This window comes from Daktulosphaira vitifoliae, unplaced genomic scaffold (genome assembly GCF_025091365.1).
Source record: "Daktulosphaira vitifoliae isolate Bord-2020 unplaced genomic scaffold, ASM2509136v1 Scaffold_4, whole genome shotgun sequence".
Lineage (NCBI taxonomy): Eukaryota > Metazoa > Arthropoda > Insecta > Hemiptera > Phylloxeridae > Daktulosphaira > Daktulosphaira vitifoliae.
This window is the reverse complement of record NW_026099575.1, coordinates 24,451,009-24,473,322: the sequence shown is the minus strand read 5'-3', so window position 1 is coordinate 24,473,322 and position 22,314 is coordinate 24,451,009. Positions and strand designations below refer to the sequence as shown.

General features: G+C 27.3%; 1 protein-coding gene across 3 annotated transcripts in view; it reads right to left on the bottom strand.

Annotated features, from left to right (window-relative positions):
* Nucleotides 1–22,314, bottom strand: part of LOC126905923 (triple functional domain protein) — a 69,370-nt gene that overhangs the window by 36,142 nt on the left and 10,914 nt on the right. For 2 of the 3 annotated variants that reach the window (XM_050686072.1, XM_050686074.1), the window contains exons 2-12: nucleotides 14,935–15,120; nucleotides 14,263–14,470; nucleotides 14,080–14,193; nucleotides 13,802–14,001; nucleotides 12,418–12,646; nucleotides 11,942–12,064; nucleotides 11,682–11,873; nucleotides 10,907–11,038; nucleotides 10,710–10,832; nucleotides 9,808–10,023; nucleotides 9,598–9,720 (exon numbers count right to left, since the gene is read on the bottom strand). In XM_050686072.1, coding sequence (XP_050542029.1) covers nucleotides 9,598–9,720; nucleotides 9,808–10,023; nucleotides 10,710–10,832; nucleotides 10,907–11,038; nucleotides 11,682–11,873; nucleotides 11,942–12,064; nucleotides 12,418–12,646; nucleotides 13,802–14,001; nucleotides 14,080–14,193; nucleotides 14,263–14,470; nucleotides 14,935–15,113 — 1,839 coding nt within the window. In that variant the 5' untranslated portion in view covers nucleotides 15,114–15,120. Of the gene's footprint in view, nucleotides 1–9,597; nucleotides 9,721–9,807; nucleotides 10,024–10,125; nucleotides 10,228–10,709; nucleotides 10,833–10,906; nucleotides 11,039–11,681; nucleotides 11,874–11,941; nucleotides 12,065–12,417; nucleotides 12,647–13,801; nucleotides 14,002–14,079; nucleotides 14,194–14,262; nucleotides 14,471–14,934; nucleotides 15,121–22,314 lie in introns of all 3 variants that reach the window. The other variant, XM_050686073.1, reaches the window with a different exon arrangement.

The following is a 22,314-nucleotide window of genomic DNA, read 5'->3' as shown; positions in this document are numbered from 1 at the left end:
CTATTTTATAAGACTATCAATGTATGGAACTAACTTTTTATTTTTACATTCTTGTATTACATCTATTACGAGTTGAACAAGCTTCAAGTCTAAGAAGTTTTTGAATTAATAGCGATTTACAACATTCTCAAATTCTAAACTCTAAATCTATTGAATTATTTAAATAATAAATTTATTTCTCTTATTGAAATGATTTAATGAGTTAAGCAAATTAAGAAAATAATTCTCCAATTCAATAAAATAAAAAAATTCATTTCCACAACTTAGAGCAACATAGTTCGGTGAATGACTCCAATACAAATGAAAATATATATGAACAAAACAGGTTAATTAATTAAAGCCATGTTTAAATTATGTGAAACTGCATTTTTTAAGTGTATCATTAAACTATAGTATCAAAAACGTGAACCTATACAACGTAAGTTTAACTATTAAACCTTCTTTAACAAATACAAAAACAATTAAAGCTTTAGGGTAAAAAACCTATCGATTATTTTGTGATTTTAGAGAATGAAACGTTCCTAAAGAAAGTCACTTTCATTTAATCTTTACAATTGAAATGAAAAACACAATTTAATAAGTCATAAATTTGCATAATAAACGAGCAAAACACTCTACCGTAGTGAATTTAAGTCACCAACTTAAACCCCTTTGTGTTTTTAAAATTGCCAAATGTTAATGTATAGGCGAGATCAACTTTACGTCGAGTACTTACTTTTAGGTTTTTAGAAGTGTTTAATATTCAGGTATAGCAAATCGTTTTATTATTAATATTCTGTTGCCGATATTTCGGTGAAACGGACCGGACGATCAAAAGTTTCCTATTAGTAAATCAGCCCACAGCCTATTCGACAATTAAATTTTATGTGCACTACGCACACGCATTATACCGTTTAAAAGTAACGTGGTGAATCCATTTAACATTTTATTGCTATTTTCACACTTGGAGTACATGCATTCGATATAAAATATAAGACGGTCTCTGAACTATGATAGTTTTCCGAGTATTAGATTGATAATTATGAATTGGATGATGGCGGTCTGTAGAGTTATTACATAAAGAACAACAAAAATTGTCGGTACAAACTCACATAAAAGGCAATTGTATTATCTAGAACAACGCCGACTTCCTTAATTTTACAAAACAATACAATATACACCCATAACCTCTTATACGTGCTTCGAACTACTATAATACAATATATTTGGCAACTATTTTAATTTTAGAAAGATTAAATAATTAATTTTCCCGAGTTCATTTCAGTTTTACTAAAAATCTAATTCAAAATTACCAACGATTAGCAATAAATCGCATTTAATAAACATATTTCCCACGAGTAACGTTGTATAATTATACTTTTATTACATTATTATTAAATAATTTCTGACAAACCGCAATAACATCATATAAACTCTATAATAGACTTTATAGAATTTAACAAAGTCGGACAAAAATTATGATTCATAAGGTCTAATAAATTTTATATGAATTTTAGTACTTTTTATAAATTACACGCTTGATTAGATAGTGATGTATTCACGGTCGTAAGAATCGGTCAATGTTCAAATAAATAACAACTCTAATGTATGATGTTTTACAGAGGCCAATAAAAAAAAAAACATAATTCTCTTAAGAGTAGATCAAGGAATACTATACTTTACAAAACGTAATAAGTACATCTAATAATGAACTAAAAATGTAGAACAACTACATGAGAGGTATAAGTAAATAATAATATAATATTACAGTGGAGGTTAAAATACCAAAGAAATTTTTACAGATTTATATTTCTATAGTTTATGAGCTCAATGATATCATCTTTCTTTAATTAAAACCGTTGTTTGTTGAATACAATGGAAATAAACAAAAATAACATTTTTAATCAATAAAAAACAGATAAATAATAATGAAGAAACTGAAAAACTAAATAAAATTAATTTAAAAAGATTACACAAGCGAAATATACTTTTCAAAGATTAAATGTTATATTTATTTTATAATTAGATTTTTAAAATTAACGGGCTCGATGGAACTACAAAAGTTATTGCAAGCTTCGTAATAAAATAGATTATAATAAATGAAGAGTTACAAAATGTAATTTTTATTACATCTCGTATTAATAACAGCTAATTAACATAAAATTGCCATCGATCGATTACCCGGCACATGTACATGTGAATAGGAACCATGTTTATTAATTTGCCTAATTTTATCAAAACGCATTATTTTAAGTGTTCTTTGTGTACAAAGTAGGAATTCATCTGGTTTGAAGTCAAAATGAAAATAGAAATTCGTATGAAAGTAGTAGCGATCTAGTTAATACGATAACACTATATCGAATTTAATAACATCAGACTCACTTATTTTAGTTTTTTTAGGACATGAAAATTTCAATTATTTCAGAATCACATCAAAATGTACTCATTGAATGCGTTCCAAAGAGAGTGAGTCACTTTCTTTAATCCGTTGCCGAGCTTTATGTGTTTCCAAAACAGGAGGAAATTCTGAATGTTTGTTTGTTTACATGCACTACGATAATAAATAATCCGCAAATCTCAAGTGCATTGCGCTCACGTTTTCAACTGTCTTACATTAGACTTATGAAGTAATCAAGCGGCGCACCAATTCGATGAATTATGAAGTAAATATCACTATTAAACACAAAAAAAAAAAAAAAAAAAAACCGGCACAGATCAAAATGGGATGGTTACACAATAGAGAACATTTCTTTTTCTGGTACATAAAATATCATTAGCAGATACGTGCAAGTTTCAATTTCAGAAGAAAAAACGTACGCACAAGACGGAGAACTGAGAACACAATAGCAACACATAGGGGAAATTGAGGTTGCAGTTCTTACCTAGTCTCTGCTACGCCGCCACCAACTTATATTTCTCCTACTACTTCTAGTGCGAGTAATACACGAGACTGCCTCAACTGCAATGAATATAATATTATACAATTATCTCCAGATCGCGTCACAGCATCAGAGGTTCGCCATTCTCTTCACACGGGTTAGACGCTTAAAAAGCCGGTCTTTACTGGTCAGCACATGTGCTCGTCGGTTTTTACTACTACGACCATTCTTCCAATGAAGACAATTAGACAAAGTAGCACACGGCATCGTGTATTATATAACAGAGGGCACTGCGCAAAATAACTCAATTCGGCGACTAGTTCGTAAATTTATACACTACCGATAAAATAAAAGTATTTGCGGTTGATGTAACAGATATCTGAGAAGATATTTTCAATTAGTCATAAAGTACCACTATTTAAATCCGTTCACAAGTTTATTCAATCAAACCATTCAATTAGATTGGTAAAAATAACTGAATATAGTAAAACATATTCGCGAAAAGTAAAAGGTATTGGGGTTCATCAAAACGGTTAATTAATATATTGAACCACGTCCAATTGAACAACCACAGGGGAAACAGAACACATCGATTTTCCGGATTTCGTACGGTATTTCGATTACACCATATGAAATATATCACAAGTCTTCCAACGATCGTTAAAAATCCATTTCCCAGATCGTTTTTTATGCACTACAGATCGGTCTACACTTTTATCAATTTGTAATTAACCATCTATGACGATCGAATATGTCACGGTGACATAAAAAAATTAAACAAAAAAACAATTACCGTAATGACCGTGTTGATTTCAATATTTTTTTCGTATATAACATACATACAGATATATATATATATATATATATATAATACAGTATCTAATAATATACTAATTATAAATAATTGATATATTGCTGCCACGGCATTGATATTACTGAACGGTTTTTAGTAAAAAGTATAGAAGCCTGCTAGTAAAAATCTAATACCACTGTTGATAATATTACACGATTAGTAATAAACAGAAAAACACCAGACACCAAATGACTGGTGTTCAAAAAAAACAAGACCATCTACCAAGTTTTTTGCGAATTTTCGTTGTTGAAATTACAATAAAATTTTTCAAATTTTAAGTATAAATAAAAAATTTCAAAAAAAAAAAAAAAAAAATGCCTTTTGAAAGGAAATTACAATATGATTTATGTGAGTGGAACTTAGTCACGCTCAATAAAAATAAGACTGTACAAATTGAATTGGATTGAAAAATCCTGGAATTCAATAATCAGTTTCAAAAGTGAAAAACGAAAAAGAAACACGGAGAGAGTAAGTAAGTAATTATTTAATGTTGATTGACTATTGTACAAACGTTAATGTTTTAATTTTGGAAATTATAAAATTTAACAGAATAAAACGGACTATAATGTGTCAAATGTATTACAAATAGCAGAATTAATAAAACTAAAAAAAATATAAATTTGCACAAAATTTTTTTTTAAATAAACGCATGCCGAAAATAGACATTCAAACAGTTAAATCACAAAATAATAAACTTACCGTTATTATATCGATAAAAAAATGCATTACACGATGCATAATTACTATCATCCATATTTGGCATAAATTGTAATCAGTTTAATCAATTTACATTTGCATATGAAATAAACCAATTTTTATTAATATTTCATTTACGTTACAGCTGACCGCTTCATTTCAATATACTTAACGTGGTTCATATTACAAAATGTGTAATTTTATGTATAATTTCAAAATAATGTTGGCAATGACCTAGCAATGAATTTGCTAGTTCAATAAGTATACCTAACAAAACAATTAATAATGCTGAAATGAATTTGTCCGACAAGAATACCATAATGTTTACAGGTCTGTGATAAAATTCACTAGTTCTTTAACGTAAGAAAATATGAATAATAATTGACAGCGATTTTAATAATCGAATTGGAATACCGGAAAAAAATCTCTAACGGTTTTTGCTCATTCCATTTTGTTAGTTATTGTCAGTGAACAACACTTTATGCAGATTTCATAACATATACACATAGATACTAAAGATGGCCAACAAAACATTCAGTCAAAACGTATATAAATTAAAAAAAATTTGTTTTTAAAAATTTAATGAAATAAAATATGCATACATTGTTTTTTTTTCTTTGGCACTACAATCGAACTAGAATAAGACATTAAAATGGTCATATTCAAAATTTTAATAATATTCCTGTATTTAAATACGGACAATTGAACTGTTATAGACATGACTAGTCTAAAAAGCAATGCTTAAAATGCAACGTAGCCGAGAAGAAATGTTTAAAAGATGATTAGAGAGAACGCCTTTTCAAAAAGACCATATGAATTCTCTTCACATCATCCAGAAATGACATAGCCTAGCGGTTAAAAATAATAAACTGTAAATGAAATCACTTCCTGCGGCGATGCTTTTCTACAAGGTCTCGCACCACCCCGTTTCGAGAGATTAACCAAACACTCAGCTGAAAAAGGGAGCAGTCTAAGTTTTATGAGTGTAAAATCATAAAAAATTCAATGTAAGATATTATATTTCTTAAAACGACCCCAATTCAGAACTCGTTGGGCGTAATTAATATTTATTATATTCGCCCTTTAATCATTTTCTCCAAATGTCGAGTTAAAAATGATCATAAAACAATAGACTTGAAATCATAATGTTTGAAATATCATTTAATATTGTTTCTATAGGTCATTGATATTTTGATCAGCGTTGCGATAATAAAATGTAATTTACTGGCACACAACGAATAATTACCGTAATTCACTCGACTGTAAGCTTTAATAAGCTAAACAATAATAGAATTGTGTACAATTACTATGTCCATTATAGCCAAAACACAAAATTAAGAGCAATTTTTATTAATTTGATGTATAAAAAAAATTCATTTGCATGAATAAGTACAAAAAAATAATTTTTTNAATAAAAGTCTACCGCTATTTAAATAATTGTGTGTTGTAAGATATAACCCACATGATCTTCATTGTTATCCATTTTATCTACAGGTAATTTAGTTTTTATGCAAAATAAAATAAACAGCGTCATGAATCATGTTAAAGATGATAGATAAAAAATGTTTTATTACATTCGAAATATAAATAAGAACATTTCCCACTTACATTTTTTTCATACGAAATGGTGTTGCTTTTAGCACAACGTGGATTTTGAGATTTGTACCACTAGACAAAGGGCTGAACGCAATAAACAGACTTAAAATATATTCACCTACACATTCGAGAATATGTTTCGGGACATTTCGGGAGGCTATTTATGTTCGTTTGGTTTATTTTCAACAATACTTGAAAGGATGAATTCCAATGGCGGCCCCATTTTAAAAGAGACCAAAAACTAAACAGTTAATCAGTACAATGGACCTCCCCTATATATCAATACATATTTTATAAATAAACTATTCATAACTATAAAAACAAACAAACATACCCGTTAACATGTTCACGTATGGATTACAATATCTATACGCATAATAATCGACATTCAATCCTTGGCATAAACTCTAACATGAATGTCTTTCATTATTTTATAACTAGAGTTTACATTTAGTGGTTTTTAACGACAGGGACATAATGTGTATTACAATTACAGCTGTTACCTTTCATTAACCTAGACGATTTGGAAATATTAATGGCGAATAATATGTTTTATAAACATTTTAACTGTTCATATATGCACATATATTTGCGATTCATTTGAGTTATAGAATAATTGCTTACTGAATTCTAGACAGACAGCGAATACAATAGATGACACAGGATTAACCCCTTCCTATACTTTTTCTTTAGTCAAAAAGAGATAAAACGCAAATGTCTACTAATATAAATTATTGTGTAAAATTAGATACTCTTTCAGATAGTGATCGTTTATAGCAGTCCTCTCTTAAATAAAATTACATCCGAATGGATTATAAAACGTTTTTAACTAATACTAGCAAATCAAGCATCCTTATTGCAACAAGACCAAAGAAAAAAAAATCATTATAATTATAAATTTATATTCTTTCTCATAACAAAATAAGGTACACACAATGCTTCATTTCTAAATGTAATGATTTTGTTGAAAATTAAAATATGTCGTTCATAAAATGTCCCGTGAAATACTGAAACGTATGCGAGAAAAATCTGAACATCAACGAACAAAAAAATTTCAATGCAATAAATTTGATGATGAATAATGAGATTTCTGATGTTTTTTGATATAAGCCAAAAAAAAAATATGTACCAATGAGTTTTGTTAGTACAGTTCCCAACAGAATACTTCAAGTAAAACCATTACGAGAAATACGAATGAAATATGTGTTTACAACAATTTCCCTAAGGAAATCGAAGACATACAAGTATTGCCTTTAATGAACAATGTATCGTACAAATTACATAACTGATATATTTGAAGAATAATCACACAATATAAATACATTTTAACTGACAGATTTATCAATTCTTCGAGGGTGAATCACAATTAAGGTGGTGTCATGAGAGATATTACTCCGAAGAATTGAAATAGTATTCAAGCCATGTTAGAATTTTTACATAAAAAAGTAGTTTGTACACTAAATAATTAAAGTTTTGAGTTAAAAAGTTTTCACCGGAAAAAAATTAACTAACTTTTGCACATTTGAGAATACATTTACAGACGGGTCTTTACATTATAAATTTCAATCTACATAAATAGTAGTGATTCATAGTAAAACTTATGCAGTTATCAAACATTAAAAATAAAAATGATTAAGAAGAAAACTTTGAAATTATTAGTCGAAAATTGCATAAAAACAACAAATTTATAGAATTTTCAAATAAACTTGAATTACGGTTTTGATATTTTTTTTACTTAACAATTTATTAATGAGGGAGTAGTTATAATAGATAATAATATTTGCCGCTTATAACTTGTAAACATAGTAAGAGATCAGAGGTATATAATTTTTTAACAATATAACTCTGTACAGGTATGTCTTGAGATTCCTATGAGAAAACTGTAAACATAAGAATGAAAAATACTACTGGTACATAAATACATTATTGTGGTACTCACCCAATAAGAATTTTCGGGTTTATTATTTCCAGTGCATTATCACATGTCATAAAAGAACTCAACGCATTCCTAGTGAATTAAGAAACGTCAATAGTATACAACACATTCGTATGATACCACAGGCACAATCGATGCGAATGCTATGACATTGTATCTAAGCGTATTATGTACTACACATGGGAAGAAGACTAGGAAAAAAAAAAATTACACTCATAAAACGACACTGACACAAAAGGAACTAGTCGACGACCAAGAGAAGGACCTTCTAATACCTGTGGCATGCGTGCACGCCGCCTGAACGTCGTACTTACTCCTCCCCAACAGTCACTCAACATGCTATTACCACTGGTAACGGGAAAAAGTGGTTTCGCGCCAACGACCACACACGAGATATTACACGTTGGTGCCGCCATCTATACACTTATTCTTCTATAATATTATCAAGTACAATAAACGATAATTATAATTAAGTTTGACTCGCAGACTATGTGTTTCCATATAGTCTGTGTTTGAGGAGTCACAGTTGAACAACATACGGCGTGAATGATAATATATGATTGACATTAACGGTTCCACACAGATTAATTATAATTCCCGGTCTATGAGTTATCACAGGATTTTAGATTTTAGATTATGGATTATTATTATTATTATCTTCTAGATCCACTCTAGGATAAAATTGTTATATAATTTAAAATACTGTTTCAAAAGTTGTTATTTTCTTAGAAAGATAATTTTGTTATTTTTTGACAAGCCCACTCAAATTGATATTGACAAAATAATGATATTTCATATAATATTAATATTGATTTCACCAAAAAAACTGCCGACGACGAAATTATAATATTAATATTTGATAATCCTTCCGAAATAATTTTTAAGAATATATTCAAACATATAACAAAAATATATACATTTATAGAGCCTTAAAATTTGTTAAGATTCTAATATTAAGATTATAACATTTAACTTTAACACTAAGACAGTTTTAGATTAGATTAAGTGTTATAATTTTAGATTAATGGAATTTTTGAATTTGTAGACAATTTATTTAGAAATCAATCATTAAGTGCACCTTAATGTGTATAGGCAACTATTATGACACTGATTACACAAAAACCAAGAAAGCTAAAACTGATTTGTAATACTTAGTTAAATTGGGTAATATGTCACAATAATCTATAAAAAAATTAACATTAAAATCAACATCATAACATGCACCAAAAATTTATTTTAAATTATTCACTATTTTCTGAAATCTAAAAGTCTAATCACATATTTTTACATGCTCTTGTTAATATTTTTTTTATCTATTAACAATTATTTAAAACATATTTTTTACATGCTCATAGTCTTGACACTAAGTTAAAGGAGTTAGCTCTAATTAAATTTTTTTGGCACATACCACACCATTCAACCTAAACCTTACCTTAAAATCTGATGGTTAAAATAAATAGCATAAATCTTTCAAAAAATGTATAAAAACATTTTAACAAAATTACATAACAAAATGCATAAATAATAATTTTATATAATCATATAAAATAGGTAAATATTGTTTAAAGTATAGATAAAGTTAATATCTAATATAATTTAAAAAAATTATTCTAATACTACATACATTAAAAATAAAATGGAGTAAAATAATTAGTTACTTGTGCAACGTTTTCAAAATGTTCATGACTTTTCTGGTAAACCCTTGCTTTTTGTAAAGTTCGACCGATTCCTGTATTTTTCCTTAAAAACACTTCTCCATGATTAGATAACCAATCTAACACCTAAAATTTATTAAAATATATTAATTTATAGTTATTTCATAAAAATGAATTTTTATAAATTTGAAGAAAACAATTTTTGCTATATACCTGTTTGACATCTTCTTGAAAAAGTCTAAGAGCTAATTTTTGATGAAGTCTAATTTTTTTAGAATGCCAACAATGTTCTAAACTTCGGTGGTGATTTAAAATTTGATGAATTACAGCTAAAACATGACTTGCGCCTTCAGAATAATCGGCAGCAGCTTGTTGATGATTTGTTGATTTCTTTGTATTAGTAGAAGAATCTGACTCAGCAATATCCAACTAATATTGAATTACCATTTTTATTTTAAGTTAAAACGATTATGATACTTTTTAAAAGCATAAAAAGAATGGTGAAAAATCATGCGTGTTAAAAAAGCTTACATGTTTATGATGTTGATCAGCGACTGGTGTCAAGTCACTTTGATTACACACCTGAACTAAGTGGTCCAACTGATAGAGCAGCTTCTTACTCGTGCTATGAACCTAACCCAAAACCAGAATGATAATAACCCAACATGCATTTTGTAGTATTACAAGCCTAAGTCATTAATTTTGAATAGAGCCTAACTTTATTAAAAATATAACATTAAAAATCAATCATCTCAGATTTATGATAATGTCACTAGTTCATAGTCTAAAACATTTTTGTGTATAAAAAAGGAATGTTCATACATAAAAGTCACTCAATAGCAGTCTAATTTTTTTCTTTTAATATACATTAAACACAAAACAAAGGAAGTTTCAATAAGACTAAGCTCTATTCATAACAATGACTTGTATAATACATAATTAGAATAATTATAAAATTAAGTAATGTATACTCTATGCAAGACCGTAAACCAAGTTTTTTTTTTAAGGAATTACCCATAACCAAAGCATAGAATGAAACAGGGTGCTACCATTTTCAAAAAGAATGTTTGCAACAAAGCCAAATTATTTTATGACTTATTAACAATTAAACATACATTTTTTTGTAAGGAATCATTGTAAGGTATAAATGGCACGTTGCTTGGAGGAGTGGGATAACTTTCACAGACTTGTACTAAAGTATCCAACCCATTTAATAGGCTCTGATACGCATTATACACCTACATTTTTCTCAAATATATGAATAATGTACAAAAATTATAATTATTCAAATATTTATTTATTATTATAATACCTCTGTATATGCTTGGCACATGAGTTCATACAAATTTTGATGCTGATGAATAGAATTTTCCAATACTATTATTTCATTAGGTATGGTAACTTTATCAATGGCTTCATCCCAGCTTGGTACATTTTCAACATACTGAAATAGAATAAATATTTATATGAATAATTATTTAGTAGTTGAATTAGTCATAACACTATAGAAAAATTATAAAGGATATTTATAATTTTTATTTTAAATACAAACAACAGAAATTCTATTTACTTCAGCTACAAGATTTAACTCTCTTTAATAGAAGATATTTCTTTTTTCAAGAAAATTTATACTATGTAACCAAGAAAAAAGAATGGTAGCACAGTGTGGACATGACATAATTGGAAAAAGTATTGATGATATCTTACAGTGATTAAAATCAGACATAAGAAACACTTTGATGCATATCTGTAGTGTTTAATTTAAAGGAATTGGTGGTTTATTCCAAAAGCAAAATAAACACCTATTTCCTTATTTATATCTTGATTACAAGTTTTATGATATATAAATATAATATATGTATAAATATTTAAAAAATTTGTTTAATTTTGATGGCCATTTGCATCATAGTAAAATTAATACCTTCTCAGCTACACATCAAAGCCAATAAATAGCTTTTAAAAAAAGGAAAATTATTTTTTATTTTTAAATTGTCCTTAAAAAGTTAGCTTAAATTTAATGTGACGTTTTATAAAATGTTGATTACAATAACTGCATATCTTTATTAGGGATATAAATTATTACATACCTGTTGGGCTTTATGATGGAATAGCACAGATAATGCTAAAACAGATGTTCTTTCATCTAATCCAGCAGCAAACTGCTTCCATGTCCTATCTAATCGCTGGGCAACAGTCCGTATATGATTAGACGCATAATGGCCAGATTCTATCATACGATGTGCAACAGCAACAATACGGTTTATATTGACATAGACATTCTATATTACACAAATTACTTTAATAATTCAAATTTATTTTTTCATTATCTTAAACAATTTAAATTTACCATTGAACTCATGGTAAAATGGTTATGTTCTTCCTGTATGTCTTTTGCAAGTTGATATGAATGTCCAATTTCAACATAACTCATTAAAAATACATCACGGTTATGACAAATCCAGTCAAACATCTAAATTAATAAAATTATAATAATAAATATTATTTATAGACCAGATATATTTTTATAACATTTAAAGTTTTAAAGTTAAAAGAAAATTTATAAATATGTATGCACAATTATTGATAAATTATAATTTGTCAGCAGTATTCAAGTCCATATGACTATTAACTAATTACTTAGTTTTTTAATTAATACAATTTTTTTTATCATCAAGTGATTTTCAAGAAGCTCAACAACAAAATATGTTTATACACTTTTTAATGAAACAGTTTTATATACAGGTTTCTATTGTTTGAATTGTTTATAACAAATGAACTGTTTCCTTACTTGCTGAACACCCTGTATTATCAAATAATAATTACCTTTTCACAATCTTGTTCAAACAGTCTTAGTTGGAAACATTGATCCAGTTTAAGTTTTTTGTGTTGCCACAATTGCAACACATGTTTATGAGTTGTTCTGATAGTATCTAACTGTTGAAGTATTTGAGGAACAGCAGCTTGTAAGTCAGGATTGCTAACACCATTACTAGCTTCACTATCACGTCCTGAGTACCCAGAGTCATAACCACTATTATTATCACCAGATAACCTAAATACAAATATAACTAAATTCAATAAATATTCAAAGAAAACTTAATTTTGATAAAATTTAATATTTTCGATTTTAATAAGAAGTAAAGAAAATACATAACAGAATGATAGTTCAATAATTTGAAACTCATTCATATATTATTCTTGCAAAGTATTTAATCAGACAATACTTATCATTTTTTATTTAATTACTATTTTGTTAAAATTTTTATTTTAATTATTGTCTCCTTAGACTATACTCAAAGTGTATTTTTATTATTTATCTTAATAATACAATTTTTATATTTTTCTAAATTTAAAAATAACCAGTTTTTAATTCTTGTATTTATTAGTAAAAGTAACCATTTTTTAGATTTTTAGATAGTAACCGTTTCTAAATAAAATTTTGATGAGCTTATAATAATTTTAGGGCATATTCCTATTAAGATACAAGTATTTTAATAGAAAGAGAGGGTATGGAGCGTGGATGGTTGCAGCTTGTACTAGTATATATATACTATGCTCAAACTTAATAAACATTTATTCTAAAATTATTACTAACCCATCAGAATATTTTGCAAGAAAAAAGAAAAATACTGGCTCTTCTTTTTTTTCCTTGCCTTAATCCCAACTACTTGGGCCGGTCACCCTTATTGTAAACTTCCACTTGACACAACCTACCACATCATTTACGCTCACATTAGCCATGCTCATATTGAGGATGGCATTCAATTACATACCTCCATCTCGTTTTTGGTCTTCCTTTACCTCTTCTTCCTTCAACATTCATCTCTATAAGTATTCTTACAGCTTCTGATTTCTCTCTCCTCATAACATGACAAAACCATCCAAGTCTATTTTCTCTTATCTTATCTTAGATAAAAACAGATCGTTTTGAAATTTAAAAAAATAAAAATTAAAAATTTTTCTTATTAATATAAATAATAAAAAATATGCATTTAACATAGCCTTAGGCTATAATTGGCCTATAAAGCAATATTAAAAAAAAAAAAATTTCATGTTTATCATTTTCCATGATAAATAAATCATAAGTTATACGTGTTGTCAATGAAATCTGATATATATTGTATAGAATTCCTATAATTATAGTAATAAAATACTATTTAATATGTAATTAAAACGTTTTTCCATCTAACATTTTTAACAACTCTACCTCTGTAACAGCTGTTGTCCAGCTAAATCCATATCTTCAACAGGAGTTTTAAGTACTTTCTTTTTCATATCGGTATGAAAGTCTAAGGCAAGTTTGGCACCAGCAATATCGTCTCTACAATCATTGCGACTTAAGTCTTCTTGTAGATCGTCCAAACGATCTAATAAGTCAGCCGCTTGCCACATAAATTCTTCGATGCTCTTAATAAGAAAAATAATTACATTAATATTTATAACTCAGAATCATAATAACTTATTTTTAAATGAACGGTTACTCACTAGTCGAATATCAATCCACTGAGGATGATCGTAATGTAGAGATCCATCGAGGTCCGACGTTAATTGCGTCGAATCTATAAACTTAGACAGTCCTTCTAAATTTAACATCGTTGTCTAAAAAATAATTTATATTTGTTTAGTGAGATGATCAAAAGCAGAAACGTCAAATTATTTTATACATACTTCAAATTTGTATTTATGACTAGCCATGCTGGTTCGTTGTTTGTGCCAAAAGTTATCGGGTTTTACAACATACACAGCATACACGTGGTTTCCATTGCCTCCAGCACACCAATCTTGGAGGGCTTTTAAGATTAGTTTGACGGACGACCAACCCGATCCTCCACGCATGTCAATTACCGCCACTAATCCAGATTCTTTAACTTCACATCTGCCAATTAGACATTACATTAAGATAGAATAATTTCTATGTATTCAATTTCGTGACTGAGTTTATTTCTTGCAAGATTATTATATTTTAGTTAAGTACACAATAATCTGTCACCGAAAAAAAATGTTCATTGTTATTTAAATTAAGTTAGTCAAAGAAAAAAGAGGAAGAACGAAAAATTAAATTTGTTATATTTAAACCATAAATAATATTAATCTAAATTATTCATGACTAGCTTTTATATTAAAGTGAGAATAGAGATTCTTTTACAAATCGTATACATTGAGCATATTAGAATAATAGACTGAGATAAAAACATTTTAAAGACCAGACGGTAAGTATAATATCCTATACAGTCCTAAGTATAAGTCCATTTTCTTAATACGTTGTAGGGCAAGTGTAGGTTGTTTGAAGGTATTTTTCTTTTATATATAAACGTCTGAATATAATAGATGAGCCCTTACGGTGGTATTGAACCGAAGTACTGTAACAAGCGTCTGTAATCTTCCTGCTTAGCTCTTTCCCTCCTCGGCGTTGAAGGGAAGGTCACAATGGGTGCGCCTCGTTTATCTCGGCCTCCGGTGAGGAATGCTATCTTCTCTTGAAGCAGCCCCATTACCTCTAAAGCTCGTACGCTGTCCATAATTAACCTGAAAACAAAAATGATAAAATTATAAAATAATATATATATATATATATATATATTATATCGTAATTACTTAACAATAAAATGAAAAATATATTTATTATTTTAATTATTATCGTGCCTTACAATGGTACGGTTTAATGTGAGAAAATAATAATCCAATACAATAGTTCATTTATTTTAAATAGACTGTTTAAGTTCGACCTAAATTATATAATCCTGATTAATTTTATGGAAAATACAAAAAAATAGTAACGGATGTAATTCTTGTTATTTAAGACAAGCTATTTACAAGGTTATTTATTCTACACTAAGTATACTTAACACAATAGATAAATGATAATAATAAAAATGAAATTGAATGCCAGACAATATACTCCAGAGTATAAATAATGATAATAATTGTTCAGAGATTTCAAAAAAAAATTATTACCGGCTTATGGATGAGTAAAGCCCCGTTAAGGCCATTTAATTAATTTATTATCGAAGTGTGATGACCGTGATTATAGCACATGGGTATAATAACAATCGTTTCAGTTCCTAGTCATATAGGTTAAAAATATAATTAAATAAAAAACAAGTATATTTATCAACGACGATAATTTACCTTTGGACAACAAAGGATGGTGGAATAAATATACCATTATACAATCTTAATCATAAGAAAAGTCGCAAAATAAAATAATTATTTATTAAATATTTAAAGTCAATAAGCTTATCAAATGAAATCATCAAAATTTCTCCGCATTTTTATTTCAAACGCAAATAAAATTAAGAGTAATAAATACAAGAGTAGAACAAAACAATCTTAATAAATGCTAAAACAATCAAATATCATTTTTTTCTCTCGTCAAAAATGTTAATCAATTATGTTGAAGGTTCTATATTCACTGGATAATTGCATTCATTTTAGCTCTCCAAGAACATCGCGTATACTAACACTTTGTTTAAATAATGCAAAAGTAACATTATATAGTGTCAACTAAAAAATCATCACTCGAAAAATTATGAATGCATTATTTAAAAGTATAAATTACGCAGACTAGCAAATTGTTTTTCATCATAGTCGTGATCTAGAACAGAAGTTATGAACATTATAAAAACCGTTAAAAAAATAATCGTGATTTGTTTTCTATTGGGACCAACGAAAACGGTTGCAATTACCATAATGATAAAGTTCAATGGCTTAAAACAACCAGATATTCAACAAACACATTTTACATATATTATTAAAAAATCATCGTTAATTTTAAATATTTTGAATACTCCAAGCAAAAAAAAAAATTATCAGGAACAGTAATAATAGATATAACGCGTATAAAATACATGAAAAGGATGTTAGTGTTGAATACAGTGATATTTCAGGAGAAACAAGAGCCTCCCTAACTGTCTTTGGGTGACAATGATAAATAGCTGTTTTTGAAAATTGACGCCATGTTTCGTTTAATATTGATTTAAAAACAATTTTTTTTTTTTACTCGTCAACTTTTTATGGTAATAATTTTATGAAAATATTCCTTAGTCAAAAATTCTGAATGTAACACTGCGAATAATTTTGTAGATTTTATTTAAGAACTAATATAACTACTATACTAAAAAACTACTATTTTTAGGCCATAGATATCATAGAGAGCTTAAAATTCGAATATTTCAAACTGATTGAAGCACGTGGAAAACTGATAGGTACTTAAGTTTATTTTTAGGTTAAGATCAAACGGCTGTTCTCGCAGTGACGTTAAAGTCCATAAATCAATAAATTTGATACGCGCAGACGGAACTATTTTTCTATTTCATCTGTATAATTATAATATCTTTAAGACAATGTGCAATGAATGTCAAGTTTTAAAGAATCCACAAGGCTATAATTCTAAAACAATAGTAAATCTCGATTGTATTTAAATCATTGCATTCACATACATACGAAGTGATCGAATATCAAAAACAGTTGTTTATTAAAATTAGATTGATGTGTATTATACAGACTTGAGTGGAGTTATTATTTTTTTAATATATTCAAGCCTTTGAGATATAAGCAATTACTCAAAATTAATGTAAAACAATAAAAACTGCACAGTTTGGATAGAGGAGGCTAAATAAATAAATAATGACGAAATAAATCAACCAGTTAAAACTTATATAAGTTTAAAAGTAGACTTGTTGTAAAAAAAAAGGTTAAAAAGTGGGTAGAATTAATTGGGCGGACGGTGAGAAAGACACGTTTAGCCGTTACGAAAAATCGCATTACCAAGAATAATTTTTTGGATAACAGCCAGAAAAAGATATATCAGTAAAAATGAAACGTACATAAATCTAAAATCTAAATGAAAACATAAATCTATTACTTTGTTTATAATCGGAAGAATAATTATGATTAGTAGTTAATTAAAGATGAGAAAATTATTCAATATAATAGACAATCATCTTAGTATATTATAATAACCCATTGTGAAACAATCAAGACAAAATAATAATTTCATATTATTTGTTTTGGCGTCGCGTTTCATTATTATTTAAAAAATTGATACTATTTTAATCATGATCATATATTATGTCGCATTCGTAGTACTAGAACCCTATAACGGTAATAAATTATAAAAAATGACACTTATGAACTAATCAAATTGATAGTTAATTATTATTGATGTTTGCAAAAAAAAAAAAAACTCCGAACATTTCAATGAAATTTATTTTTTGTCAATTCACACAATTATCATTAGATTAACAATTTTAAATTAATAGACAATATATTTTTAAATGTTTTTTGTCATAAAAAAATATATAGACTATATATGTAGATAAAAATTATATATATCAATAGTATTACAAAAAATTAAATCAATTTGAAACAACAATGTGTTCTCAGATTATGATACATTGTATGAAAAAAGTATACTATACTACTTAAAAAATATCAAAATTCATAATAACAAGAGAGTTATGTTGATTAATCATAGTAGTCAAAACAACCAGTATTAAAGTTCAGCCGAAATTTAACCGAATCTGATTAGTTAGTGTCACTAACAGAAAAAACGCATGACAGAAAAATAATTGTTGTGAAAAATGATTGTTATTATGCGCATAACAAACGGAAGCTTAACAAATTGTACACGTTTGCCGATTTTGACAAAGAATAATTTTAACTTAAAATAAATGCTCAAATTATCAGAAAAGTGATAGCTGCTAGTAATTATGACACGCAACTTAATTAAAAAGTTAACTTTTGTCGATGACGATGTGTCTTAATCGTCAAATAAGTTATTTACTAATAAATTATGCGAATTTTAAAGAAGCGGCGCGTACGACGACCTGTAAGAAATGATGGTCAATGATTTCCCTGATGTGTGGGAAAGCAAATTCATTTGTTCCTTTATGTTTGGAGGTTACATCGTTGAATCAATTAACCGTAGAAATAATTACATGAATGTGTACGGCATGTATGATAAAAAATAAGCAAAATTTATGATATACACACGAATTTAGATAGATAAATTTCACAATCAATTTTACAGAATAACAACACTATAAAAAAACTAATATTGAGACATTTTTAACGTTATTTTTTGTTTTTAATATTATTATTCTCGGTAGAAATGCGAGCACATCTTACGACGAATAAAAAACTAACTGGCAGCTTAATCTGTAAGTTTTATGACTGAATTATAATAATAAACGCCGGGTTAATAAACTAAAGGCCAAGATTACTAGCGCAGTTTCTGCTGCAGTTCCCACCAATGTATACTTAGTTGTACTGTGCATTATATTATTATTACATTATACCAATCTCATCGATTCCGAGTATTCGGTGGTGGTTATACAGGTTTACCTAGTGAAAAAAAAATCAATATATAAGTAAAACAATGCCTTTCGTATGTAATTTATTATGTTGGCTTTGTTATCGTGTATTCGTCGCGTGTCTAGTCGAGATGTAAGCAAACTCTAAGCACAGTACCTCAGACGAGGCACTCACACCACGTTTCTCTGCTCTGTGAAAACACCTGAAGCTTCCATCAGTCTTCTTTTTATCGTTAATATTATATTGAATAATTAACACAGTCGTACATTTTTCCTAGAGATGTCTAGAGATATACTTAATGATAACCAATAACTGGCGTTGAATGCATTACAAGCGTCTCAAATATTCTCTTTGTTTTTTCATTATCGAATTAATAAAATTGAGCGTTCAGGCGAACGTTAAACTTAAATCATTGAAGGTTCAAAAAAAAAAAAAAAGTTTATTACTCAACACTTTTTCAATCTTAGACGTCATTAAAAAAATAAAAAACCAACATGGCAATAATAAAAACATGAATGAAATTTTTTTCTTTATTTAAAACGACTTGAACCTCCTTAATTATATCCACATAACTATAACTCCTACGAGCGTGTTAGATGTTTTAATATGATAACAGTAGGTGCCTTGAATTTAATAATTTACTTAAAACTTACTAACATAACAAAAACTTATTTGCATATCAAACCTTGCAGCTAATAATGTTACTATCAGAAAGGGAACATTCAATTAAAGGGCAAATAATCATTTGGGAATAAAGGTGTGTAAATAATACTCAACTAAACAATTTTCGCATTAAACTAAAAGTTTAATAAAAAATTATAAAAATCAATGAAAATTAATGGTATGTGTCAAGACGGAAAATACAAAAATATTCTTAAACAATAATTTAAAAAAAAGTGAAGCACGTGACGCATTGAGTTTAATGTCAAATAATCTTCATGTTTCGTTTAATGCCTATAAATTATAATGATGCAATTAACATTTAACCTATACTATGTGCTGAGTATATAAGTATTAAAGAAACAAACCAAGTCCAACAACAGGTGAGTTGATTAAAATAATTTATGAGTATTTACGTTACAAAACGTATAGTAATAATTCTCAAACAACGATTTTTACAATGTACACATATCTCAATAGATAAATCATAAAATCATTAGTACGTCATGTGTAATTTTAGCATAAAAAAGAGCAACAAACTTTTGAGTTAATTATCATGTAAATAAAGTATGTATCTACCAAAAAAAAATAATTGTTAATATTCCATCAAATTATTTATTTTTACTCATTGAAAAATTTTTTTTAATATTTTACAAAATAAACATGGTAGTGAATTATTTTAGAAAAACTGAAATTCCGATTCCGATTTAACAGAGTTACATTTTACAGTTAAATAAAAATAGTTACTACAAAACGGTATCAAATTTGTGCATTGATCGCCGCACTTAGCAATTTCGCGGTACTTCAAAAAAACGAAACAGTTTTTTTACCAAAAAAACTATAAAAGAGTGAAAATTAGTGAAATATTAAATTATATTTATCATTGAACTAATATTATCAGAAATGTTTTATTAAATTTTTAAATACTTGTTAAATTATTTCCTAACTATTTTGCATTAATTTCTAACAAATAAATCAAAATATAATAATTAATTTACAACGATCATTATAAATTTATTTTATACATAAATGTATAATTGTAGTTTTTAATAACTAAATTGTATAAACTATTTTTAAATTTAATATTAAATATTAAACTTTGTAGCCTATACAAATCAATAATTATATAAAATATATATAATCACAGTTAATATATAGAATGATACGATTCTCATGAGTTCATAACACACTCAATTATTCACAAGAAAAAATTATTTTGTGAATATTTTTATTTTATTTTTTTTAGATACATATAGACCATGATTTATCAATAATTAAATATTTTTTTAACTCATTCCTTATACCTCATAAAAGTGTCAACTTAATTTTTTTAAATGGCAACATACATATTTAACTTATTTTTAAAACAGAAAATTATTAGTCTATACTAACTTTCGGACCAGTTATTCGGAAGTTATTTACATTTTTATATTAAGACAAGAGGAGTGCGGCTTAAAAATGACTAACCATAAAAATAATTAAACCAGCGCCTCTTCCCCAGTCTACAATCGTTATTATAGGTTTTGAGGTGTAGACAAATTTTTTTTTATGTAACCTCCCCTGAACAAAACCTAACTGTACCACCAATTTTTATTAACAATTTTATTTATAAGTTATTATTACAACAGTAGTAATTTTGTGTCAACCAACTGAAGAAAATAGTTGAAAATACACTTAGAGAGGGAGTAGTTAAAATTTGTCCAATGAACACATCTGAAAATATTTTTGTGTGTGAAAATAAATACTTTAAAATTCTATTTTATGACTAACCGGTTTTTATCGGTACAGATTAACCTATTTTTTTGGAACGGTTTCGATCCCTAAAAGATATGTAACTAAAAAAAGTGGAAAAAATATATATATTACCGAAATTTTTATTTTGTAAGTAATTGAGTTGGTTATAATATACAGATAAAACTGTATGTGTATAATATCTTATCAAAAACTAAATTATAACTAGAAATACTTCTCAAGCCGATTTCGTGACATAAATGTCAGAGAAACTAAATAACTCAGTGCAGTGTCGATTTAATTTTAATTAAACAACTTTCAACAACAATTTTCCAATTGTCTATTTAACTTTTATAAGAATTAAAATAAACAAATAAAATCTATACTATCAATACAATGGCTTGAAATAAGTGTACTTGGTAAAAATAATTAAATATATATCGATATGCGCAACGAATAAGGCAGTTACTCACATTTTATTACTTTTCAGGAGATGAAAAATAAAATTTAATCTCTGAATACACTATATGTTTATTAATTTTCTAAGTAGTTTAATTCCGATTCAACCCAAACTTACGATATTTTTATGAAAGTTATTATAAGAAGAGTAAAACCTAAATCCAAATACCTCATAATCTCAAAGTTGAATTTTTTGAGTTTCTGCCTTATTTGTTGCACATGGCGATATATATATATATCATTCTATCATTTTTTTTTATTGGTATACGATTCCTATTTTAGCTATTAAATCCATTCAATAGCATTATTTTCCTTTTTGATGCATTTAAAAAAATAAATACAAAATACTTGACATTAACTGATTAAATTCAACAAGAAATAAATCAAAATAAATTAAACTTTAAAATATATTTCAATCCTAAATAAAGTTGATTTCAATAGACTTTTTCAATAAACCACATAGTTTTCATACCATAAAACTCATATCAGAATTAAATCATATTTACAAACTATTCCGTAAATCTGTTATTTAAACAAACAAATACGACCAAGAAA